This window comes from Lonchura striata, chromosome 17 (assembly GCF_050655825.1).
Source record: "Lonchura striata isolate lonStrDom1 chromosome 17, ASM5065582v1, whole genome shotgun sequence".
NCBI classification, from domain to species: domain Eukaryota; kingdom Metazoa; phylum Chordata; class Aves; order Passeriformes; family Estrildidae; genus Lonchura; species Lonchura striata.
Genome location: NC_140719.1, coordinates 1,614,491 through 1,638,576, shown reverse-complemented (window position 1 = coordinate 1,638,576; position 24,086 = coordinate 1,614,491). Strand labels below are relative to the sequence as shown.

The 24,086-nt window shown below is 60.2% G+C and overlaps 3 protein-coding genes across 27 annotated transcripts in view; 1 reads left to right on the top strand and 2 right to left on the bottom strand.

Annotated features, from left to right (window-relative positions):
- Positions 1–9,842, top strand: part of GRIN1 (glutamate ionotropic receptor NMDA type subunit 1) — a 39,679-nt gene extending 29,837 nt beyond the window's left edge. For 2 of the 25 annotated variants that reach the window (XM_085594000.1, XM_085593999.1), the window contains 3 exons: positions 818–1,069; positions 1,803–1,913; positions 4,700–5,737. In XM_085594000.1, the coding sequence (XP_085450126.1) occupies positions 818–1,069; positions 1,803–1,913; positions 4,700–4,903 (567 nt within the window). In that variant the 3' untranslated portion in view covers positions 4,904–5,737. Of the gene's footprint in view, positions 1–614; positions 657–817; positions 1,070–1,219; positions 1,914–4,699; positions 5,738–8,266 lie in introns of those variants that run through there. The other 23 variants (XM_021533695.4, XM_021533693.4, XM_085594006.1 and 20 more) reach the window with 20 other exon arrangements.
- Positions 5,307–13,997, bottom strand: LRRC26 (leucine rich repeat containing 26). The gene is made up of 2 exons (XM_031506319.3): positions 13,438–13,997; positions 5,307–12,509 (listed from the first exon to the last, which is right to left on the bottom strand). Exons 1-2 carry the CDS (start codon positions 13,979–13,981, stop codon positions 12,250–12,252), a joined length of 804 nt encoding a protein of 267 aa, XP_031362179.3. The 5' UTR covers positions 13,982–13,997; the 3' UTR covers positions 5,307–12,249.
- A 4,985-nt stretch (positions 13,998–18,982) lies between these two features.
- On the bottom strand, positions 18,983–20,110 carry RNF224 (ring finger protein 224). Its single transcript, XM_077787955.2, has one exon. It carries the CDS (start codon positions 19,781–19,783, stop codon positions 18,983–18,985), a length of 801 nt encoding a protein of 266 aa, XP_077644081.2. The 5' UTR covers positions 19,784–20,110.
- Positions 20,111–24,086: the final 3,976 nt, after the last annotated feature.

Here is a 24,086-nt window from a genome sequence, read left to right as displayed (position 1 = left end):
CCTTCCCCTGCTGCTTTTGGGGCTGAGTCCCACAGTGCCCCTGACCCCAGTGTAGGGCAGCTGGAGGCTCTGTCTGAGTGGGCCGGGCTGGTTTTTCCCCTGGGGAAGCGCAGCGGCGTTCAAAGGGCAAGAGCTCCTTTAGGTGGCTAAAGGACACTGCTGCTCGGAGCAGAGCCAGCAAGGCAAAGAGAGAGGAGGAGGCTCGGGGACCCCGCGAGGAGCCCGGCCGGGGCCCTGGGGAGCAGCGCTGGCTGGGGCTGCGGGGGGGCTGCCCCAGAGCAGCGAGGGGAGCACGAGGCCAGGCTGCTGCATCCTGAGAGCTCGCTGGGTTCAGTTCACCGGAAAGAGTCTCGGAAAAGCCATTTCTCAATTTTTTTTCTCCTTTTTTTCCTTTTTTTTCCTTTGCTTCCAAAAAGCAGCAGCACCGAGGGGGTTAAGGCTGCTGGGACAGAGCACACTAGTCGCACTGCCATTTTTCACTTGCCAACCTTCTAGAAAATACTGCACTGGGTCCTTGGGCAGAGTCTGTGGGACTGTGAGCAAAGCATGCTGCCCTGTGGGGGTAAACAGCCTCATGGTAAAGAGCCGTTTGACATTGTAAGACTTTTCCACAGGAGGAAACGTCAGAGCACTAGTATCTGGTACATTGCTAGAAGGTAGGCAAGTGGAAAGATTTATTTGTTAAAACAAACAAACAAAAATAATGGTTTTTGGGATCACAGTTTTGCCATGGCTATTTCCTGAGATGCCATGGAAGAAAAAGACATTTCATTCCATTCATCTTGCTTTCCTTTCCGTTTGTGCATGTCCGCAAAAGAGAGAACTGAGAAGGAGGAGCAAATGTATCCCCGAGCATGCTCTACGCACCAGCGGGATACATTTTGGTTACCCCCGTGCGGTAGCAGAGCCAGACCTGGTCACTCCGTCCCCCGTCGGAAAGGTCACACTCATTGGCACGAAAGCAATTGGGGAGGACTCGTTGCCAGCGCCCAGCGCCGAGCGCGGCCGGGCCCCCCGGCCCGCGGCCCCCGCACCATGGCGGCTGGTGCTCCCAGCCTGCGCCAACCAGGTCCGACTCGCTAACTCCAACGCCTACATTTTTCAGTTCTGTTTCTCTTTGAGTTCATCCCGACCCGACGACATCATGGCACTAACGCTTTGCTTCCTCCCTTTCTTTTCCTTTGTATTTTTTTTTTTTTTAATTTTCTTTTTCTTCCAGTTTCCTTTTTGTTTTTTAGCCTGTTTTACTTTGGAAAACAAACCAAACCACCACCAACAACCACGTTCGGCTTTGCACAACTGCATCATTTGAATTTTTGAACACATTTTTTTTACAGAATATTCATACAATGACTTCTCTTTCAATGCAGTCCTCTCTCTCTCTTGTGGCACTAGGATTCAGCCTCAGAAAAGGCCCTGAGCACTTTTTTTTTTTAGTGGTAGGTGCAGCATCTCACGTCTCGGTCCAGCCAGGCTAGCGGTGGAAGCGAGGGGCAGGGCGCCAGGCAGACCATCCCCAGGAAGCGAGGTCAGCTGTGCCAGCCTGGCTGCAGACACCAGGAGAGCAGGGCTACTTCCCAGAGGGGTTCCCACGCTCCAGATGCGAGGCCGGCCCCCCGTAGCTGTAGCAGTGTGGTGGCTGTGCCCTGGGTCACGGAGGCCCTCGGAGGACTGGGAGTGGCAGAACACCTCCAGTAGCTTTCTCACCTAAATGAAGGCCATGACACGGGGCAGTATTCGAATAGATTTAGAGTTTCCAACAACACACTAGAGATCTAATTACTTATACATATTCATTTTAGGATAGAAAAAGTGGTAGAGCAGAACCTGACCCTAAAAAGAAAGCCACTTTTAGGTCCATCACCTCCACCCTGGCCTCCAGCTTCAAGAGACGTAGGTCCTCCAAGGATACGGTAAGAGGAAGAAGAACAATTCTGCCCTCTCTCTTTCTCTCTCTTTCTCTCTTCTGCCATCCCATCGACTGCCACACACCCATCCCGAAGCTGCCAGTGTACATGCATAGCTCATGTTCGTCACCAGTCAGTCAGTCAGTCAGTGAGTCAGTCATCCCGTGTACCTGAAAGGATGCTGGGATCCTGGAGGGCAGGCAGGAGGTGGCTTGGAGTCCTGTGATGAGTTGGGAGATGCAACCGAGTTTTTGTTTTGTTTTTTTGTTTCCTTTTTGCCTGGATGATTTCTGATGTTCCTCTCTGTGCTTCGCTCACCTTACCGGTGCTGACCTCTTGAAACTGATGACATTTTTTCTTTTTTTTTTTTTCTTTTTTTCTGTTCCTAAGTGTTCCTGTACCTGTTTGTCATTGTATGCCTAAAAACAATCACCCCGATTTAATTTGGGCACCGTGTCACCTCACCAAGAGCCATGCGTGTCACACTCTCTACATGTGATTTTTGTTTGTGACAATTAGCATTCGGAATAGTCCTCGCACAGGAGTGACAGCTGTCTCTGGTTATCATCAGCAGTAAAGCAGCTCTAGAAAAGAGACAAAAAGGCTCCAAAGAGGAGGTTGTTAAAGACCCAGCCTTGGTTCAAACTCGTGTTTTCCGCTGCTCTCACATAACCAGAGAAAATTTCCAAATTGCTGCCTCTAAAGCCAGCTGTTTCCAAATGTGCAAATGTGTCTGCTCGTGCTGGAGCTTCAGACACTTCAGCGTCAGGTTGGGCTGTTGGTCTGTCGGACTGAGCCGTGTCCCTCTGCATGTCGCCGTCTGTTGTATGACACTCTGCACTGTGGCTACTCTGTTGTCTCGTGTGGCAGCGCCCGCTGCGTTTTGCTGCCCGACCTCCTGGCGCGACGGGCTTGCCAAAACCCCCTCCCCGGGGCGACCGGCGGGTTTGTGCCCGGCGTTGCTCGGAGCAGGTCCCCAAGGCTGCCCGAGGCGCAGCGGGGACGGGGGGACGGTGGCAGCGCGGGGAGCTGTGGCCCCCGTGGCGGGGTGGCCCGTCCCCAGCCACAGGCCTGGGCGCCTCGGGGACAGCATGTGGTATCGCAGGGGGTCTCGGGCCACGGCTCTGTGTGAGAAATGGAGGAGGCTGCCTTTGACACCAGCGCAGGCTCCATACCAAGAAGCTCCTGGAGCACCCCTGGAACACGGCCCTGGGGACAGCTGAGCCCTCGGCCGGGCTCGACTGCCACCATCTCACACAAATGCTCCTCTCACTGTCACCTTGAAGCCTGGAAGTCATGGGGAAACACCCACAATCTCCCCACTCATCACCTGTACCCCCCAGGGAAGATGGGCATCCCCGTCATCTCCTGTGCTGCTTCTGTGCTCCCTGGGTGGCACCTTGTCCCACTGATGCCCCCATGTCTGGGGTCCCCTCTCCCCACTGCTGCAACCCTGAGCAGCTCTGCAGGGAGGTCACAGGTTGTGACTTTGTGGCCTGAGCCATGACCAGGGCAGAGGAGACAGAGATGGGGTGGGTGGTGCAGGGGGTGGTGCAAGAGTGAGGAGGAGGAGGAGGGACAAGTAGAATACAGAGAAAATGGAGGGGAGAAAAACTGGCAGAAAGATCTGCATGAGCTGAGTAGACCCCCATGTTCTATTGTGTTTGAACTTTTCCACGATTAGGAAACCAAGGGGTCCTGTCCTGAGAGAGCAGCATCGTGATGGTGCCCTGGGCACCTGGGGGAATCAGTGCCACCGGTGAGCAGAGGAGAGGGGAAGAACCCAGGAAAAATGGGGCAGCTGGTGTGTGGCACCCCTGGTAACTCCCAGATTGCTCCTTCCTCAGGGAATCATTCTGGTCCTGATCCTTCTCCGTGGTGTGGCATCCATCCTACTCCAACCCCCACAGCCCACAGCCCTCTCTGCCCCATGTCAGGGGCACCTCAATGCCCTGACCAGGCCCAGGGCCCACCTGCACCACAGGTCCCACGGATGGGCAATGGAGCTGTTGTTTCCCCTTCCCTGGTGTCCAGCACAACACAGGGCTCCCCATGTTTGGGTCCCAGTCATGCTCTTCCTGGTACGTTGTTCATGGGCAAGTTGTGGAGGGAGATGACCCCACTCATCCCAGAAGGTGGTCCCCACTTTGGGGGCAGCTGCATGGTTGATTATTCCCCACTGCTCTGAAGCCTGTCACAATGCTCTGCCTGCCTCAGGGTGCCATGGCCAGGGTCCCAGGACACGTTCCCCAGGGAACTGGGCTAGCTGGGGCAAGAACAGGCCGATGGGGTGAACATCCAAGCCAACATTGCCAACTTGGAGGTTAGCAGCTATGGCAGGAGGTCCGTGGTGGAGCGAGCTTTGTGGTGATGTTGGGCAGACCTGCTGGTTGCTCTGCAGGGTGAGCAGCCAGCGGGAGCGTGGTGCTGCCACCAGCTCATGTCACAGCCTGTGCTTGGTGACCTCCTCTTCCATGCAGCAGCCCTGGCTCAGAGACCCCGACGCCCTCCTGCTGGAAGGCCCCATGAGTCCGTAGCATGCTGGGGCACGTTGCCTGGGGTCCTTGTAAAGACGAGAAAGCAGCGAGGTGCTCTCATCCATGATGCTCAGCAGAGCTGCGGGCCCACACCGGGTCTTAGGTGGCAAGGCTGGAGAGCCCTTGGGGCTGGAAGGCCAGGCTGACCCCAGCCCCACGGGCTCTCCTGGCTAGCGAGCGAAAGACACAGACCTGGCGGCCTTGCTTCTTTCCTTTCCGTTGTCGGGAGTTTTAAAAATGGATTCTGCTCTGCAGCCCTGCAGAATGGTCCCTCAGGAGTGCCAGAGAGACAGGCTGGCACCATGGAGCCAAGACAGCCCTGGGAAGCTTCCACCCCACTCTGAACGTCCTAGCGCCCACCATCACCCGAGCTGCACAGCCTCTCCGCGGCACATCATCCCCACCGCCCCAGGAGGAGATGCATGTGTTCCCCATAGGCAGCTCCTGCAACTCGAGTAGCACTGGCAGAGCTGACGTGTCCATCCATCGCAGCCACCCACGATACTGCAACCCCACAGACGCCATGTGAGACGCATAAACCACACAGACACCTCCGAGCCGGCACATTGCGTACAGACACGTGTGAGGTGCACAGGCCCCTTAGCCCCCCGCACCGCCAGCCCCGCAGAGCCACCCTGCCACCCCAGCCCCGGTGACACCCAGGGCACCGCCCGCCAGGGCCGGCCCGGCCGCGCTCACCCGCGGCCCTGGGCATGGTGCCAGGGCTGGCCGACAACCGAGGGGCTTCCTGGAAAAGGTCACCTTCTCAGTGAAGGATCAGCAGTCCCAAAGCCAAACGCTCCTTGGCTGAGAAAGAGCCTAGTTTTTGGCCCAAAAGAACCAAAAGTAGGTCAAAGATGACTTTTCTTTTTTTTTTTTTTTTTTTCCCTAAAGGGAAGTTGATATTTTCTACAGCAAGATTGCATTTAGCTGGAATCCTAATTTTTAATGGAAAAAAAAAAAACACAACAACAAACCAAAATTCTTCCAGAAAATCTTCCACCAGCCAGGCACTACCATATGAGCCCAGTTAGGCTGAAGTCATTTTTAAAGACATTAAGTTCTTGTCTATATTTTCTTCCTGGTTGTCATTTAAAGTTTTTGGTGCCTTCACTTCACTTCCATACCTTAACATGTTTGAGTCTCTTCTACGGTTAATATTGATTAATTTCTTGGCTTTATAATGTTTGGTTTGGGGATTATTGCACCATCCCTGTAACATAATTTACCTTAAATTACTGATATGTGCTTCTAGCATTAGTTCTACTTTAACATAGTTTTGATATGACCGTTTTCTTGCTTTTTTTCTTTTCTTTTTTTCTTTTCATTTTAATTTTTATTATTAAAAATTGCATGCATGAACTTTACACAAAAAAAAAAAAAAGTAAATGAGAATGTTACCCTGTGATAACTCTGTGATTGGAGGAGATATGCTTTCAAATCAAAAGCCATGCTCTTGTATTTTAATTTTTCTGGCCAGATTGCCCATTTTGCTTGGTTGTTTTAGTGTTTCCCACCCCCAGAGCTGTGCAGAGAGGCCAGAAGGCCCCAGCCTGCCCTGCTACACCACCACAGCAGCCACATGCACACGTGCACTGAGGCACACACACTCACACAGGCACACTCCGCTTCTTCCATCCCCCTTACATCAGGCAGGATGTTCAACAAAGGACCTTTCTCCTACCCATTCATTTTTGTATCTCCAGTTCCTCCTTCTCCTCCACCAGTCACACCCTCTTCCCTTTCCCAGTCACCTCTCCTCCCTGCGGGAGTCAAGCCCCATCCCACGAGCACACACCTCTGGCAGCTTTGCCATGGAAACACTGCATTTAGCTGGAATCCAAATTTTTCACGAGGAGTGGGTGGCTGCACCCGATTTTGGGAGAGAAGGGTGTTTTTTTGGTAGGCTGCTGAATAGCCACGAGAAGCTCCCCCCAGGGCAGCAGAGTAACATCAGGATGGCCTCAGCCACTCTCTCTGTATGGGCAATGGCCGAGTTGTTGCCCCTTAGCAAGGCAAGGCCGTGGCCAGGAATTGCCAGAGGCTCCATTGGAATCTTAGCCAGTGCCCTGAGGTGCAGGGTGCTCCCTGAGAGGTGGCAGGGAGATCCCCGAGAGGTGGCAGGGTGCTCCCTGAGAGGTGGCAGGGTGCTCCCTGAGAGGTGACAGGGTGCTCCCTGAGAGGTGGCAGGGTGATCCCTCAGAGGTGGCAGGGTGCTCCCTGAGAGGTGACAGGGTGCTCCCTGAGAGGTGGCAGGGTGCTCCCCGAGAGGTGGCAGGGTGCTCCCCGAGAGGTGGCAGGGTGACCCCCGAGAGGTGACAGGGTGATCCCCAAGAGGTGACAGGGTGATCCCCGAGAGGTGGCAGGATGCTCCCCAAGAGGTGGCAGGGTGCTCCCCGAGAGGTGACAGGGTGATCCCCGAGAGGTGGCAGGATGCTCCCCAAGAGGTGGCAGGGTGCTCCCCGAGAGGTGACAGGGTGATCCCCGAGAGGTGACAGGATGCTCCCCAAGAGGTGGCAGGGTGCTCCCCGAGAGGTGGCAGGGTGCTCCCCGAGAGGCTCCCTGGGTGTCAGCACATCCCGGCATGGTTCTGCAGAAACGGAAGCACGCTGGCTCTCGGCCCAGCTCCCACCAAGGGGTCCCAGGAAGCACAAATCCGGGCAGGGCAGGGCAGCCCCAAGGACCCCATGCGAGGCTCGGGGGTGGCAGGAGGCAGGGTGTGCAGCACACAGGGTAGCCACAGTGCCAGAGCTGCCGGCAGTGCCACCAGGCCACTTGGCCATCGACCAAAGCAGAGCAGATGAAATCCGTCACCGAGGAGTCCCCATGGAGCCCCTCAAAACATCAGCCCTCCTGGGCAGGGTGGTGCAGGGGCTGGGAAAATGTCACTGGAGAGGGTCTATGCTGCAGTACATGAGAGACCCCACAGAGACCCTTTCCTGCCCTGGAACCGAATTAGGACCCCAGAGAGCAGCACAGGATTCCCCAGGCCACAGCAGGGCTGGACAGAGCTGCCAGGTCAGGGTTTGGAGTTTGGACAGTGGAGATGGGAGAGGAAGGGAATTTAGAATGAGGAAGGGAGGAAATAACTGCCCCGCTGTAAATTCCTGTCTGGGGTGGAAGGACATTTGTTTCTTGCCCATTGATGGGTATTTCTGCTCTGCCCCCTACTTGCTGATGGGACTGCAGCAGGGGAGGGCTCTCCCATGGCCTCTCCCATGCCAAACCCCCGCATCTGCAAGGAGCTCAGAACCCCAAATCCAGACCACATCCCCAGCACAGGCCGTATTTTCACATTAGCAACCAACGCCACACTTTATCACAAACCAACCACACCACACATCTCACCTGCATGAAGGGATAGTCACGGCAGGGTCATTCAAGCAAGGAGGTGAAACGCCCTGGCCTCAAAGCACAGCTTGATCTGGCACCAGAGAGGTGCCAAAACCCAGCCAGACCCTCCAAACACAGGTTCAGGCGTGGGCTGGGCTGATGAGTCACAGGCTTTGTTCTGTAGCCCTCCCAGAGCAGAGAGGGCCTGGCTCAGCGGGTGACGTGGCAGCCACGCTCTGCAGAAGCTGCACTGCGCTCCTGGGTGTCCCCTCTGCCCAGCTCCTGGCTGCTTGGAGAGTGTCTGCAATGACCTCTGCACAAGCGTGGAGGGCACTGGGAAGGGGACCTCAGCCAGCAGCAGCTTTCAGGGCGTTGCTTCACCCCCAAGAGATATCCTGTAGGGACACATGGGATAGAAGTGGCAGCGAGGACAAATGCCAGAACTGCCTAACACTCTTTTCTCTTTGTCTGTCTATTTGTGTGTTGCAGCAGTATCACCCCACCGACATCACTGGCCAGCTCAACCTCTCCGACCCCTCAGTCAGCACTGTGGTGTGACCTTCTCCCTGAGGGCCATCAGTCCTTGCCCAACACAGTAGGAAGGCACAGCCAGGACTGCCTTTCAAGGGACACTGATGGGTTCTTCTGGGTGAGATGGGAGGAAAGCATCCTTCATCCATACACGGTGACTCCATTGTATATCTCCCTCCCTTCCTAGGCCTGCTGCCATGCTCGTGCCCCAGGAAGCACGGCAGAACCAGGACAAGGCTTGGACTTCACTGTACAGAGATAATTGCTTCCAAACAGTGCCACAATAATCAGAATTGCCACTGACTGGCTCCGTGCAAGGGGAAAGGACTGCAGAAGGCACATGGTGCTTGCTCTCCCATGGTAGCAGAGAAGAGCTGGTACCAGACCACAAACACGTGCTTCACCTCACAGGCTGCAGCCTTCTGAGCACACACAGCCCCTCAGACATGTGCTCCATGTCTCCCACCACCTGGAGGGCTCCAGCAATGTGCCCACGGCCCTGAGCAGCTGGAGCAGCCAGCTCCTGGTGCGGCAGGCTCGGCACACGTTCCTGCCGTGCCGAGTGGCCCTCGCGTCTGCCGCAGGGGCTGGAAGATGTGTGCTCTGCTCCTTGCAGGGGATGGAGCCTCTTCCCTTCCCTCCATGGGCCCGTGGCTGTGACTCGGTTCCGTCCGTGGCCTGGCTGCAGCAGGAGAGCTCCCGCCCTGCAGCCCTGTGCCCTGAGCTAATCGCCGTGCTCCGGAGCCTGAGGAGTGCCGCCAGCCGAGACCCCGGCTCCCACCTCTCCTGCACAGAAAACATCCCCAGGACCTGGCCACGGCCAGCATGTAGCACTCACACAGCAGCTCTCCTGGCCAGGAATTCTCCACAGGAAATGGCTCTGGACGGTTGCACTGACCTCTACCCCAGCTCCACACTGCCTCAGCACCAGCAATGCAAGGAGAGACGCTGCTGGCTGGTCACGGCTCGCTGCAGTGCTGCAGCGGCCACCCAGCCTGGCTGCACTGTCGGGGCACCAGCGCTGGCAGCTCCCCTGCCACCCTCACCTGCAGTCCAAGCTTGCCAGCGGCTCTCGGCGCTCCATCCGCCTGAACCCGGAGACGTGGAAAGCAGATCCCAGTTCGGGAGAAGGGAACCGAAGGAGCCAGGCTGATGCCGTCCCTCGCCGCCCCGTCCTCCCCTCGAGCCCACACGGCTCCGAGCAGGCAGCGGGCGCGGAGGAGCGGCCCCGGGGAGGAGCAGCTAGCGCAGGGCACGGGCAGCGTCTCCTGCCCGCACGGAGCCGCCCGCGGCCTGGTACCCACCAGGGCACGGACTGCCTCCCCCGGGCCGGGCTGCCCCCGCGGGCAGCATTTTCACATGGCAGCTGAGGTCTGTGAGCATCGTCCCACTGACTGCTGTGGCTCCATCCAGTTCATCTAGCTCCAGCTGAGAAATCGGACCCATTCTACTTTATACGTCGATGTTACATTAATACCAAGTTTTTGCAAGAGCTCAGTAAAGTCTAGACTGGATCATGAAGTGGTTTATTCCAGAGCTTGTGTGCCTCTTTCTGTCTCTGACTTCTGGCAAAGCTGGCAGGGAGCCCTGTGGTGAATCAGAGCCTCACCCAACCCTGTGGCTGGGTCTGCAAACAGTGGAGGGACAGGAAGGGATGCAGAAACCTGGAGGGAGAAAGGCCCGGGGCTATAGGGGAGCCTGAGAGGGAAAGGACATCCCCATTCTGGGGTAGTCAGGTGACAGAGCCTGCACAGCCAGGGTGGTCACAGGCCTTGCAGTGAGGAGATGGGGACAGCATGGAGCTGTCCAAACACCAGCACCATGGCAGCTGGCTCTGTCCCACCTCCATCCCGGGGAAAACTGCCCCCTGCCACCGCTGGGCTCCCCATCTCCTGGGAGCCAGCACTGGGCCTGGCCAGCAGAACCAGCCCTTGGGAACAGGGGATGGGATGCAGGGATGAGCGCATTGGGGAAGCCCCCACACATCAGCCCATCCATGGGGAGGTCCATCAAGTGATCTCCAAAATAGGAAGTTCCCCCAAGGCTGAACTGAAGGAACATCACCCATCCACAGCATCTTCCCCATGTGCTGAGACCTCCAGCCCAGCCTCCATGGGTGCTGAGCCTCAGGATGGTCTGAGGGAAGGAGCGGGGTTCAGGAGGCCGTGCAGGATGACAAACAAGGTCCAAACTCCAAATGGGAAGCCCCAGGCCTTCTTGGGAATAACTGAACCCTGTCTAGAGAGAGGTCTGGGAGAGCTGGGATTGCTCCTGGGACAGGCAGGAGACGATCCTGGCAGAGGTCCCGCAGCCCTCCTTGGAGCAGGGCTGGCAGCACTGGGGCAGATGCTGCCTCCAGACACTCCCTGCAAACCCCCTGCCCCACGCCAGAGGAGGAAGTTGGAATTTGGCCATGTGGCAGCACACACACACACGGGGCTGGCTTCTCTCTTAAAAATAAAAATGGGAGCAAGCCACCGCTGAGGTGACACTTGGTTTATTTATGTGAGATTTACTGACAGCCCTGGCAGGTCCCAGCTCTTGCATGGGCAGGAGATGGAGTGGACAAGGCTGGTAGTCACAACATCTCCTTGTGGCTCTGATCATCTTGCAGTGGGTAAGACGTCAGGCCAAAAAGGGCTCTTGTTCCTCCTTGAAAAGTGTTTTTGTCACCCCAGCTTGTGGCTTTCTCCTGGAGCACAGCTCCAGATCCTCCCAGGCCTTCTCCCAGTAGGCTCACTAAGCATTTCCAGCAGCATTTCCACAGGAAAGGGAAGAAGGGAGCAGGGCAGGGAGGTGCAGGGGCAGCCCCAGCCCGGATTTGTGGGTGATGGGAGGTGGGGCAGCACCAGGGCTGCTGCAAAGAGCCCCTCTAAAGGGCTTGTTTGCCCCCACTCCCAACCCTGAGCTAACCCTCTACCTTGGCTGGGGATGAGCTGTAGCCTAGGGAAAAGCTACTGAGGGAGAAACCGCTGCAGCCTCACCCATCCTTTGGCAGCTGCTCTGCCGAACCACATCAGTGGCAGCTCAAGGCTCTTCCTGGCCCTCACCCTAAACTTCAGCCTCACCCTAGACCTTGGTTGTTGGCTGAGCCTTCTCAGCACCAGCATTCCTGACTCAATGGAAAAAAATATCAAAAGGAGCTTTTTGCAACCAGCCCTGTCCTTGGGCAGCACACTGACAGGCCTGGGATGGTCTGACAGCCCACAGAGGCTTTGGAATGCTCCAAACCACCCAGAGATCCTCAGGTGCACCAAAAGGCACACAGAGAGCCCTGGTACACTAAAAGGAAAACAATGCCTGCCAGGACACAGAAGCCAAACAGGAAATGCCAACTCAAGGACTTCTGAGGGCACAGAAAAAAGCACTGAGGCTGCTGGGGTCACTGAAGGCAGTCAGAGGGTGCAGGGGGCACCGGGAGGCCCAAGGAGCAAACTGAAAGGCACACAGAGGCTCCTGGGCTGCACCAAAAGGCAAATAGTGACTCCTGGGGTGACCTGAAAGGCACCAAGAGGAATGTGGTGTGTCCTGGGATGCACACAGGGACTCCCAGGCTGCACCTAAAGGCACACGGAGGCATATGGAGCATCCTAAATGCACACTGAGGGACTGGGCAGCACAGGGGGCAGGACAAGGGGAGAAGGATCACCTGGATGTCCCCAGGAAGAGGATATGCAGATCTGAGGGTAGCCTTGGGGAGCCTCCCAAAACACTGAGAGCATTTTCGGTCAGCCTGTACCCTGCAGGGAGCTGAGCTGGAGGCTGCTCCCCCCTGGCAGAGGCAGCTTGGCAGCATCTTGGGGGCCTCTGAGAGAACACAAAGCGATGCCAGGAACAGAGCTTCCTCTCGCTGCCCCACAGAGTTTGCACAGGCGGGTGCAGGCAGCTGGAGAGGGGCACGGGTGGAGCCCGGGCTGCCAGGGCAGGGCCTGGCCGAGCCCTCAGTGCACCCTGCAGACGCGGGGTCTCCTCCAGCAGTGGGACTCGCGGCGCAGGCTGTGGTAGAACACCACCAGGGAGCCCAGGAAGGTGCAGAAGAAGATGCTGGCGATGAAGGAGAAGGGTCCGATGATGAAGAAGGTGATGTAGTGCTGGGGGGACAGTGAGGTCTCCTGGCACTGCCTGAAGGACTCGTCCCCAAAGGCCATGATCGGATACTTGTTCAGCTGCTCTGGAACTCTGCAGAGGAGCAAACTCTTCTCTGGAAGAGAGAAGCAGTGCTGGAGGGCACAACTGGGCAGCTGGGAAAGGCAGGGGCCAAGGACAGGGGGATGGCAGGTCTGCATGGGACAGATGGCACCAGGGCAGGAGGACAGGGGCCAGCATCACCAACATCACCCGAGCGAGGCCATGAATAACGGGAACAGTGAGGTTCAGGACTCACCTGTGTGGGGTGGGGTGGGATGGGATGGGATGGGATGGGATGGGATGGGATGGGATGGGATGGGATGTGGTCACAGTGATGGAGGGGACATAGGAAGATGGGAGTGGAGCAGGATGGCAGATGGGCAGGCAAAGGGGAGGGACTGGCTCCCAGAAGACAGATGTGGGGAACAGTGAGCAGCCAGCCTGGAGATGCCACAGAAGGTCCCAGGCAGAACAAGTGCGGTCACACATCCGAGCTGGAAGCAAGCAGGAGGGGGCAGCAGTGGTGGGAGAGACTTTGCTGGCAGAGCTGTTTTTGACTGGGGTTCTTGGGGGGAGAAATGCAGGATCAGAACCAGGTTGATGAAGGCTTTGGGGAAGGGGCTGAAAGCACTGCACCCTGGATAGGCCAGCGGTGATGTGCACCCTGACACACAGGCTCCACTTGCCCCCTGAGGTGCCACTGCTGGGGCCAGCACCGGGTGCCTGTCACTGGGACGCTGCACAGCTCTCCTTTCCAGGAAATCCCTGCTGATGACCAGAACGAAAATGTGGGCACCAACTGAGACCCAGGGTGTATCCACCCAAGCAGGCACAGGAGCTGGCATGACCTAAGGACAGGTTCTGGGGAACTGCACCCCAAGGGCACTCACCACCCAAGCCCCGAGCCAGCTGGCAGCCAGGGTCCTGCCTCAGCCCTGGCAGGGTGACGGGCCAGCATGGAGTGGGCACGGGGCATGGGGCACAGCCCTCCGGGCACTCACCTCGCACTTTTTCTCTGTTGTGGCTGAGCCAGCGCCAGAGGGGCAGGATGCTGCAGCTGCACACCCAGGGGTTGTCCTGCAGGAAAAGTGCCCGGAGCTGGGGCAAGGCAGCCGGCACGCCGGGCTCCAGCTCCCCCAGCCTGTTGCTGCCCAGGTTGAGCGTGGCCAGGCTGGTGAGGGGCACGAAGGTGTCGGGGGTGAGCACGCTGAGGTGGTTGTGGCTGAGGTCCAGCTCCCGCAGCGCCCCGAGCCCCAGCAGCGCCTGGCTGTGGATCAGCTCCAGGCGGTTGTGCACCAGGCTGAGCAGCCGCAGCCCCGGCAGCGGAGGGAAGGAGCGAGGTCCCAGCACGGTGATGAAGTTGTAGCCGAGCCACAGGGCGCTGGTGTTGGCCGAGAGGCTCCAGGGCACCTGGCGGAGGCCCCGCTCGCCGCAGTCCGCCTCGGCCGGGGAGCAGCGGCAGGCGGCCGGGCAGGCGGGCGGGCGCGGCGGGCACAGGAGCAGCAGCAGGGCCAGCGCGGGGCCGGGCACCCTCCGGCAGCCCATGGCTGTCCCCCGGCACGGAGGGCTGCCTGCCCTGCCCTGCCCTGCTGGGGTGCCCTCACAGCCCCCCGGCCCTGCCCGGCGCCCTCGGCTGAGCCCGGCGGTGCTGGCTGCAGGTGCCGGGCGGTGCTCGGCTCCCTGCAGCCACTCGCATTCATTCCCCTGCTCACCCGGCTGCAAACCTGGATGGGGCTCTGCTCCCGGACCCGGTTTTCCTCGGGGTGGGGCTGCACTTTTTTTCAGCAAATATTTTTGCAATGATTCCTGCCCCGCAAGGTGTGGAACCGTGCCCACGTCCCTCCCTCCACCAGGCACCGCTCCAGCCAGGTAAGCAGCCAGCTCTGCTTGGCTGGGGATTAACTGCCTGTGTGTGCTGCAGGCTGGAGAGCTGGAAATCAGCAAATTCAGATCCATCTCTAAGCCTCCATCCTCCCCAGGGGCATCCCCCACAGGCATGCTACCTCTACAGGTACAGAGGGGTGTATGGGCCCAGAACCCCCAGAAGTGGCTGAGTTACTGGGAAAATACATAACTGGGACAAAATCATATCATTCGCAGGCCTTAGCCCCTCTTACGTGCTGTCCCACCATGCCCAGGGGCCCTCAGTGGGGAGCTGTGCTGGGAGCCATGGCCCACCCTGCAGAGCCCAGCCCTGCCCAAGCTCTGTCTGCCCTGCAGGAGATCACCAGCCATGCCAGAACGAGGAGGGCTGGGATTACATCCCATGGGCCGCCTTCCTCCTTCCCAGAAGGGGGGACGTGTCCGTGTGCACGCAGAGGGTGACACAGGAGCCCCCAGTGAGAAGCATGGCCAAGGTGACCTTGCTGGGCTGCAGCCACCCAAACTGGTTTGCCCTCCCCCTGGCATGGCAGTGCCAGTTCCATAGGGCTCAAAGTCTGCCTCCACCCTGTTTACATCCTCTCTGCTCCAAAGCCACCCACAGCCCTGGCACTGAAGGCTGGGGAGGAGAGGTGTCACCTCCCAGTGCCACTGCCCCTGGCCCAGCTCAATGGGGACTGCGACACCAAGGGACACGGCTGGCAGCACCTCATCCCACTTACAGCCAGAGGGGAGCCCAGGGCAGGGACACTGTCCCCACTCACATCCATCAGGACCCCAGTGGCCGTGGTCCCGCAGGAATCCCTGTCCCTCTGCCCCACAGCCAAGGGGCTGGATGGGCAGCAAGACAGGGCACAGTTGCCCCCCATGCCAAGGCCAGGATGTTCCCAAATCTGGGACAGAAGCAGCAGGCAGAGGGTTTATTAATAGCATCCCGAGGAGCTTTGGTTTGTTTATCTATCCTGCAGCAAACTCGCTTTGCTGCATTAATCCCCATCTGGAAATAATTCAGAGGAATCCTCCAGCCCAGCCGAGCCCCAGGGCAAGGGCACAAACCCACTGCCACGTGAAGCTGCAGCCCCAGCTCATCCCATCCACAGCCACAGGCTATATGGAGACGTGGATTTTGAGGGAGTCCTCTCCCAAAATGTTTCTCCTTCATAACTCTAACCCTAACCCCCATTGCCCACTCCCTGCATCCATTTGGAATCAGGTGAGAAGTGCAACATTCATGCCAAAAATAACTCAAACCACTATTAAAAGCAAAGCCGTTTCCAGCTTTAGTGCACGAAGAGCCCAGGAGGCTGAAAAGCCTGAAAACGGAGCTCCTCTGGAAGCCCCTCGCTGTCACCCCGAGGGCGTGTGGCAGGAGAGATGTCCCTGCCAGGGACATGGCCAGACATCATCCCATGCTCGTGCCTGGCCCCACTGCTGCTCTCCATCACTGGCTGCACCCTGCTGCCATGGCAGGCTGGGACACCTGGGGTGCTGTTCCCCCGCAGTGCCACCCCTGCCCATTTCCACTGCTGGCACTGCCAGCCCTGCCCATTTCCACTGCTGGCACTGCCACCTCTGCCCATTCCCACTGCTGCCAGTGCCACCTCTGCCCATTTCCACTGCTTCCAGTGGCACCCCTGTCCATTTCTACTGCTTCCAGTGCCACCACTGCCCATTTCCACTGCTGGCACTGCCACCTCTGCCCATTCCAACTGCTGCCAGTACCACCTCTGCCCATTTCTACTGCTGGCACTGCCACCTCTGCCCATTCCCACTGCTGGCACTGAAACCTCTGCCCATTTCCACTGCTGGCACTGCCACCTCTGCCCATTCCCACTGCTGCCAGTGCCACCCCTGGCCATTTCCCACTGCTGGCACTGCCACTGCCACCTCTGCCCATTCCCACTGCTGGCACTGAAACCTCTGCCCATTTCCACTGCTGGCACTGCCACCCCTGCCCATTTCCACTGCTGCCAGTGCCACCCCTGGCCATTTCCCACTGCTGGCACTGCCACTGCCACCTCTGCCCATTCCCACTGCTGGCACTGCCACCCCTGCCCATTCCCACTGCTGGCAGTGCCACCTCTGCCCATTCCCACTGCTGGCACTGCCACCTCTGCCCATTCCCACTGCTGCCAGTGCCACCCCTGCCCATTCCCACTGCTGGCAGTGCCACCTCTGCCCATTTCCACTGCTGGCACTGCCACCTCTGCCCATTCCCACTGCTGCCAGTGCCACCTCTGCCCATTCCCACTGCTGCCAGTGCCACCCCTGGCCATTTCCCACTGCTGGCACTGCCACTGCCACCTCTGCCCATTCCCACTGCTGGCACTGAAACCTCTGCCCATTTCCACTGCTGGCACTGCCACCCCTGCCCATTTCCACTGCTGCCAGTGCCACCCCTGGCCATTTCCCACTGCTGGCACTGCCACTGCCACCTCTGCCCATTCCCACTGCTGGCACTGCCACCCCTGCCCATTCCCACTGCTGGCAGTGCCACCTCTGCCCATTTCCACTGCTGGCACTGCCACCTCTGCCCATTCCCACTGCTGCCAGTGCCACCCCTGCCCATTCCCACTGCTGGCAGTGCCACCTCTGCCCATTTCCACTGCTGGCACTGCCACCTCTGCCCATTCCCACTGCTGCCAGTGCCACCTCTGCCCATTCCCACTGCTGGCACTGCCACCTCTGCCCATTTCCACATGCTGCTTGGGTCCCTGGCACTGTCCCTTCCCTGGAACATGGGGACCCAGAACCCACAAGGTTCGCTGTCCTCAGCCAGAGCAGCACCCACCAATGTGCTGATACCATTCCTCAATGCCCCTTCCTGAGGTTCTGGGCTCCACGAGGAATGTGGCAGGACCGGCTGCTCCCAGCAGCTGCTCTGCCAGGACACTCGGGTGCCTGTGCCAGGGGAGGAGCCCCCAGGGCACAGGGCTTGGCACTGGCCCTGCTCTGCCCGAGGTGCCAAATCAGGGCATGCAGCCAGCGTGCCAAAAGCATTCCCAGAGTGATGGAAGGGATGATCTCTCCTTCAGAGACTGGCTGGGAGCAGGAGGGCATCCATGGAGGAAGGAAGCAAGGGCCAAGCCCCGCAGAGTGGTTCTGGTGCTGGGGGGAGGCAAGGAAGCAGGGGACATGGGGTGGGGGACAGAGAGCCATGGGTTTGGTCACCCAGCTGTGGGACCCAAAGGTGCTGGGCTGAGCACAGAGCTGCTGGCACCTCTGCAGGGAAGGATGGGCCCTTCCTGCATTCTTCCCAGCACCCACTGTTGAGTCTTTGGGGAGAAATGGAGATAGAGGGAAAGGTGCATTAGGACTCAGTGATAGCTTTTATCCGTTCCTTGAAGGCTTTAATTTCTTGCATGTTCCAGGTAATTAAAGGTCCAAGGCAGAACTCACATGTAATTTCTGAACCACGCCATACCTCTGTCTGCCCTGGGGCACCCCAAGTTTATTCTTCTGGGAACGTATCAGCTGGGACTGTTTATGGCAGGTGACACCAAGTGGCAGAATTGTGCATGAGCTCTGTGCAGGGGTGGGTGCTGTGCAGGGCTGATGGAATCCTCCGGCTGCAGCCCTGGCCCCCAGCACAGGGAACAGCCCAGGAGACACAAGGTCCCTGCCAGCCCCAGCGAGGCACAGGCTGGGGTCCTCTGCTGAGCCCTAAGGGGGTTCCTGGTGTTGAGGTATTGCAAGAGCTCATAAACCACATGGAAAACAGATGCAGAAAATGGGCCCTGAGAAAGAACTGCAAGAGCTGCCAGGCAACACCAAGCCCAGGCCAAGAGCTGTGTCAGTATTTCAGTATCACCCTGTGCACCGCAACACTTCCAGTTTGGCCCCTGTTAACCCAGACCTGCCTGGGTTCTTGTCCTTGCACCCCGGTGTGGAGTCAGGCAGGGAAAGCCGTGCAGATAGCAGGGCACAACTGGAAAAACAGCAGCAGGGTTTGTGTGTGCCAGCGTGTGAGGAAAGGATCAGGCAGGGAGAGCCAAACCTGGCATGAGCCACAGAGCATGAGGCCAAGCAGGAGCTTCCTGAGCTCAGCTCTCCTCCCATACCGGAGCAATGTAGCTGGAGCAACATTGGAGGTCTCCTAACAACTCTGTCATCCTCAATTTCAACTATCCTACTATCAGAATGCCAAAATTTTTCACACAGGTGGCCAGCAGAGCGAACACTCCCAGCACAGCAATCCAGCAGGGCAGGTCACTTCCCTACTCACCACACGAAGGGCTTGCCCCGGGCCAGGATTGCCAACAAACATGACCAGATGTGCAGCCCAGAGGGACCGAAGTGTCTTTAATAGACCTGGAGCTCTCAGGACACTCCCCACGGCATCGCTGTGCCAGGCCCCTGTCGCCTGCCGGGCAATGCTCAGTGCCACTGTCCTTGCTGCAGAGCCACGTGCACGGGGAATGGAGCACGAGCCGGGCTGTGCTGCGGGGCGGGGAACGTCTGTGATGGCTGCACCAGGTTTCTGAGTCAGCGGCAGCGCACACGGGCAGGATGAGGGGGCGGTAGCATCCTCATCCCCCGCTGCCGCGCCCCAGAGGCGGACAGGACGGACAGGGGAGCCCTGCCCGGGCTGAAGCCCTTCCAGGCTGCCGCTGCAGTCCCCGCGGCTGTGAGGCGTGCAGAGGTCCGCAGCAGCAGCCCCGGCGCTCAGCTGTCCGGCGCGGCGCTCCCGCCGCAGCACGGGCACAGCCGGCAGCGGCCGCGCCGGGGCCGCAGCGCCGCGGGCAGCGGCTCCGGGCACGGCCCCGCCGGCTGCTCGGGCCCCGCCGGCTCCTTGGCAGCCTTGGCGGGCGGCGAGGCCGGGGCGCTGCCGGCCGCCCGCGGCTGCTGCCGCTCAGCCCTGAGGGCCAGGAAGGCGGCCAGGTCGAGGTCCAGCATGGGGACCCCGCCGCGCGGCGTGGGCGTGCTCTGGCGGCACTGCGGGCACGGGATCCAGCGCTGCTCGTTGCTGACCGCGTCCAGGCGCTTCAGGCACGCCTGGCAGAAGGTGTGGCCGCAGTAGAGGCGCCGCGGCAGCCGCACGCCCAGGTCGTAGGAGGAGTAGCAGATGATGCACTCGACGCGCTGGCTGCCCCGGCTCGGGGTGCGCGAGTGCGCCCCGACACACGGCCCCGGGTCCTCGGCCCGGGGGCTGCCACCCGCCTGCGACGTGCTGGGGAAGGGGCGAGAGCAGCTGTTAGGGCACGGCTGGGGAGGGCACGGCGGTGGGATGTCACCTCCGAGCGCCCCGGACACGCGGGGAGATGGAGAGCGGTCCGCGGGCTGTGGGAGCTGCAGGATCCCTGCCCGACGCCCCTGCCCGCTGCCTGCCTGCCCCGTGGCCGGCCTGCCTGCGAGAGCAGGATGCTGCCACTGCAGCGGGTTGTCCCTGCATCCATGGGGGCTGTGTTTGTCCCAGTGCCACACCGGGAGCTCTGCAGGGAGCACGGGTTGGCCAGATCTCAGCATCCTGCTCGGGGTGCAGCCTGGGACTGGGGGGAGCAGGGGCTGAGCAGGAGCGAAGTGGCTGGGTGGGCTGGGGAGCAGCACTTGGAGACCAGGCAGTGGCACAGCCCCATTCCTCCCAAGCCCTGGGCTGTCCTGGCACAGCTGTTGGCAGCAGGGGGTGACACAAAGGCTCCTGGGGAGCGTCTGAGGGGATCCAGCCTTGTCTCAGGTGGGGTCTGGTACACACCAGTATATTTGCAAATTTCTCCTCGAGGTCACCAAGACTCTATTCCTTCTCCTTAGGTGACCTCAAGAGTTTTGGTGCCTTCTCTCACCTCCTCCCAATTACCCCATCCATCCCTACCTGTCCTGAGATGCCTCCCAGGGCCTCAGGGCTGGTGGCAGAAGGGCTGTGCTGTCCTGGGGGCTGTGGTAGTCCTGTGGGGAGCATCGGGGGTCTGAGCTGCCAGCCAGGTCCCTGTGGCTGCCGGTGGCCATGGTAGTGGGCAGAGGCTCACCTTCCAAGCACAGGTGCTGTTGGATCTGCTGCAGGGAAGCCAAGCCCCAGAGATTGGGTTACAAGCACCTGGGTAACAAAGACCTCTGAAATCTAAGCCCAGGAATGGTCATCAACCATCAGCCTGTGCTTCACTACAGAAGGAACCGTCCCTGGGAGGCCAAGGAGCTCTGGGCTCCACGCTGGGCAGGGGGCTTGGATGTCGTCTGGACTTGGGCAGCAGCAACAGAGTCTTCCACATCCTGGGCCATCCTTCAGAGCCAAGAACACCCGGGCAGACGTCGGCCAGCAGAGACCCCCTGGCACTGCAGTGTCCCCAGGTGGTCCGGGCTGTGGGGACAGCTGTGGCAGGAGCGGGGGGCACAGTGGGGTGGCAGGGCTGGGACTGGTGCAGGGACACTGGGCTGTGGCCTGGCCCGGGCTGGCAGTGCCCACGCCTGGGGTGTGCTCCCACCTGGAGCCTGGGGGCCGTGTTCCTGACCTACCCTGCCCTTCCCTGTGGGGCTGCAGGCTCTGGGGGCTGAGTTAGCCATGCTCGGCATCGGGCTAGGGACACCCCAGCACCCCACAGGGACAGCTGCAAGTGCCTGACCCAGGGGAGGTGACAACAGCAGGGAAGTGCCAGACTGTCCCCACAGCTGCCCGGGGTCCAGCAGCAATGTCCCAGCCTTGGCAGGGAGGGTGCTGCGGGCTGAAGAGGGGAGCGTGGCAGGGAGACAGACCCTGGGTGCAGGATCCTGGAGGACAAAAGGCCATCCTGGAGGCAGGCAGGACGGCCGGGACGCCGGCAGCATTCCCGCGGCAGCAGGAGCGGCCAGGGAGGCAGGCGGCGCTGCCCGTGCTGCCTCCTCAGCAGCAGAGACCCTCAGGTCCCGTTCCCAGCACTCCTCAGAGGAAGAATTGGGCGGTTCGGAAATGAAGATCCCCACAGGGCCCCTGGGCTATGCAGCAGGGCTCAGCTCCTGGCACTGGTGCCTGCGAGCAGGGAAGCAGCTCCAGCAGCACAGCACCTCCGGGCACTTACCCCGACCCAGGAGCCGGACCCAGCCCTGCCACCGGCTTCCCGAGGCAGTGCCCGTGGGCTGTGTGTGCCCATGGGTCCCCAGGCACGGGGGGCACCCCATGGCAGGGTTTTGCCAGGCTAGGGGCAAGCACAGGCGGTGGGGCCAGCTTGGGACAGGGCCGTGCTAGGGTTTGGTCAAAGCCATTGGCCCAGGTGGAGCAAGGGCCGTGTGCCCTGGGCAGATCAGGATCCACTGGGTGGGATTCCAGCTGTGCCCTGGCATGCCTGCCCGTGCTGGGCGGCAGCCCCTGGGTGCTGGCAGCCAGGGCAGAGCTGGCTCCTGGCAGGCTCAGCGTGCTCCCTGAGGCCGTGCCGAGGCTGGGGCTGTCCCACAGCGCTGGCCGGCTCAGCTGCCCCGGGACAGGAGTGCTGCAGCCCCACACGGAGCGCTGCCACAAAACTTCCGTGGTGAGACGGGCGGCCTTGAGACGGGTGGGCTTGGCTCTGTGCACAGCCGGGGTGGCCCTGGCACTGCTCAGAGGCAGTGAGCTGTCAGGCTGCCTCTGTGTGTGTGTGTGAGTGTGAGTGTGTGTGTGTGAGTGTGTGTGTGTGTGTGAATGTGAGTGTGTGAGTGTGTGTGAGTGTGTGTGTGTGAGTGTGTGTGTGTGTGTGAGTGTGAGTGTGTGAGTGTGTGTGTGTGAGTGAGTGTGTGTGTGTGTGATTGTGAGTGTGTGAGTGTGTGTGAGTGTGTGTGTGTGTGAGTGTCAGTGTGAGTGTGTGTGAGTGTGTGTGAGAGTGTGTGTGAGTGTGTGTGTGAGTGTGAGTGTGTGTGAGTGTGTGTGTGAGTGTGTGTGAGTGTGAGTGTGAGTGTAAGTGAGTGTGTGTGAGTGTGTGTGTATGTGTGAGTGTGAGTGTGTGTGTGTGTGTGAGTGTGTGTGTGAGTGAGTGTGTGTGTGTGTGTCTGTGTGTGTGACCTGTCAGGCTGCCTCTCCTGCTCCACACACACACACACACACACACACACACACTCACACACACACACACACACTCACACATATACACACTCACACACACACACACGCACACACACACACACACACACACACACACGCATCCTGCCTGCCCTCCCGTCCACTCCAGCCCCTCCCAGCCCCTGTCCATCAGCCCTCACGTCCCTCCCTGGTGTCCGCAGGGCCTCCCATTGAGAGGCTGCGCTCAGCTGCCCTGGGCCACTTCTGCCGCTTGCTGGGCACCCCAGCTCAGCACAGGCAGAGCTTGGAGCAGGGAGCCCTTGGTGACAGGGGCTGTGCAGCTGCCACGCTGACACCAAGGGCACCACCAGCCCTGCCAAAGCCCACCCGGATGCAGGAACAGGGAATCACAGAACCATTAAGGTTGGAAAATATCTTTGACATCATCAAGTTAAATATCAACCCAGCAGAACCACGTTCACCACTAACCCGTGTCCCCAGGTGCCACATCCACACATTTTTTGAACACTTCCAGGGATGGTGACTCCACCATGGCCATGGGCAGCCTGTGCCAGGGCTTTACAACTCTTTCAGTGAAACATTTTTTCCTAATGTCTGACGCATCCCTGGCACAACCTAAGGCCACTCCCTCTTGTCCTGTTACTCAGGAAAAGAGAGCAACCTTTACCTCACTACAGTTCCTTTCAGGGAGCTGCGTGGAGCAATAAGGTCTCCCCTCAGGGAAGGCAGATCTGCGATCAGTAGCGACACACATGGATGGGAAACGTGTTTCCCTCCTCCCAGCATCATCCGCGGGCCTGCGGGGACCTTTGGCACCGCGACAGGGAGCGGCACCCGCGGGGAGAGCAAAGGTCTGATGGGGACGAGCCAGAGCCCGGCACCGCCACCCGCGCTCCAGAGGCAGGAGCGGCAGTCACCAGCACAGCCCCGGGCACCCGGGCACCCCGGCACCCGGGCACCCCGGCACCCCGGCACCCCGGCACCCCGGCACCCCGGCACCCCGGCACCCCGGGCACCCCGGCACCCCGGCACCCCGGCACCCCGGGCACCCCGGCACCCCGGGCACCCCGGCACCCCGGCACCCCGGGAAGGGAGCGCGGCCGTGCCCCGCCGCCCTCCGCTCTGCTCCCGCACGGCTGGCACCCCGCCCTGCCCCGCCAGCCCCGGGCAGGGCCGCCGCTGCCCCGCACACCTTGGGGACAGTTTTCCGTCCCGCACAGCCCCGCAGCCCCCGGGCCCGGCCGTGCCGCGCCCCCGCCCGCCGCACGCTCGGGCACGGCACGAAAGCGAACAAGGGGTGGGTCTGCCCGCCCCCGCCGCGGTCTGGGCACGGAGAACAAGAGAGCTCCTTGTGCGGGGCGGACACGGCGGGGCCGGGTCCCTGCCAGCCGCGGAGCCCGGCCACCCACCGCCGGGACCTGCGCCAGGCAGCGCGGCGGGGCCAAACGCACGGGGCACGGCTCTGCCAGCCCAGCCCAGAATAGCCCAGCGGAGCGGGCTCGGAGCGGGATTTCAAGAGTGAAGAGCTCCCAGGCTCCTGGGGTGGGCTCCCAGCAATGGTGGGAGCTGGGAGCTTCCAGCTGGGTGGGCTCCCAGAATTGTGGGTTTCCTGTGGGATCTGTGTGGTGGCACCCAAGCAATGCTGGGCACCCAGTGCTCGCGGGGCCTCAGTGCAGGTGGGCTCCAGGCTCTGGCGAATTCCAAGCCATGGTGAGCTCTGTTGCTGAGGGACTCCCAGGGTGTCACAGCTAGCCCAGGCAGTGTCCCGGAGCCCACCCAGCTGCCCAGCCAGGAATTTTCCCTTGCCAGGCC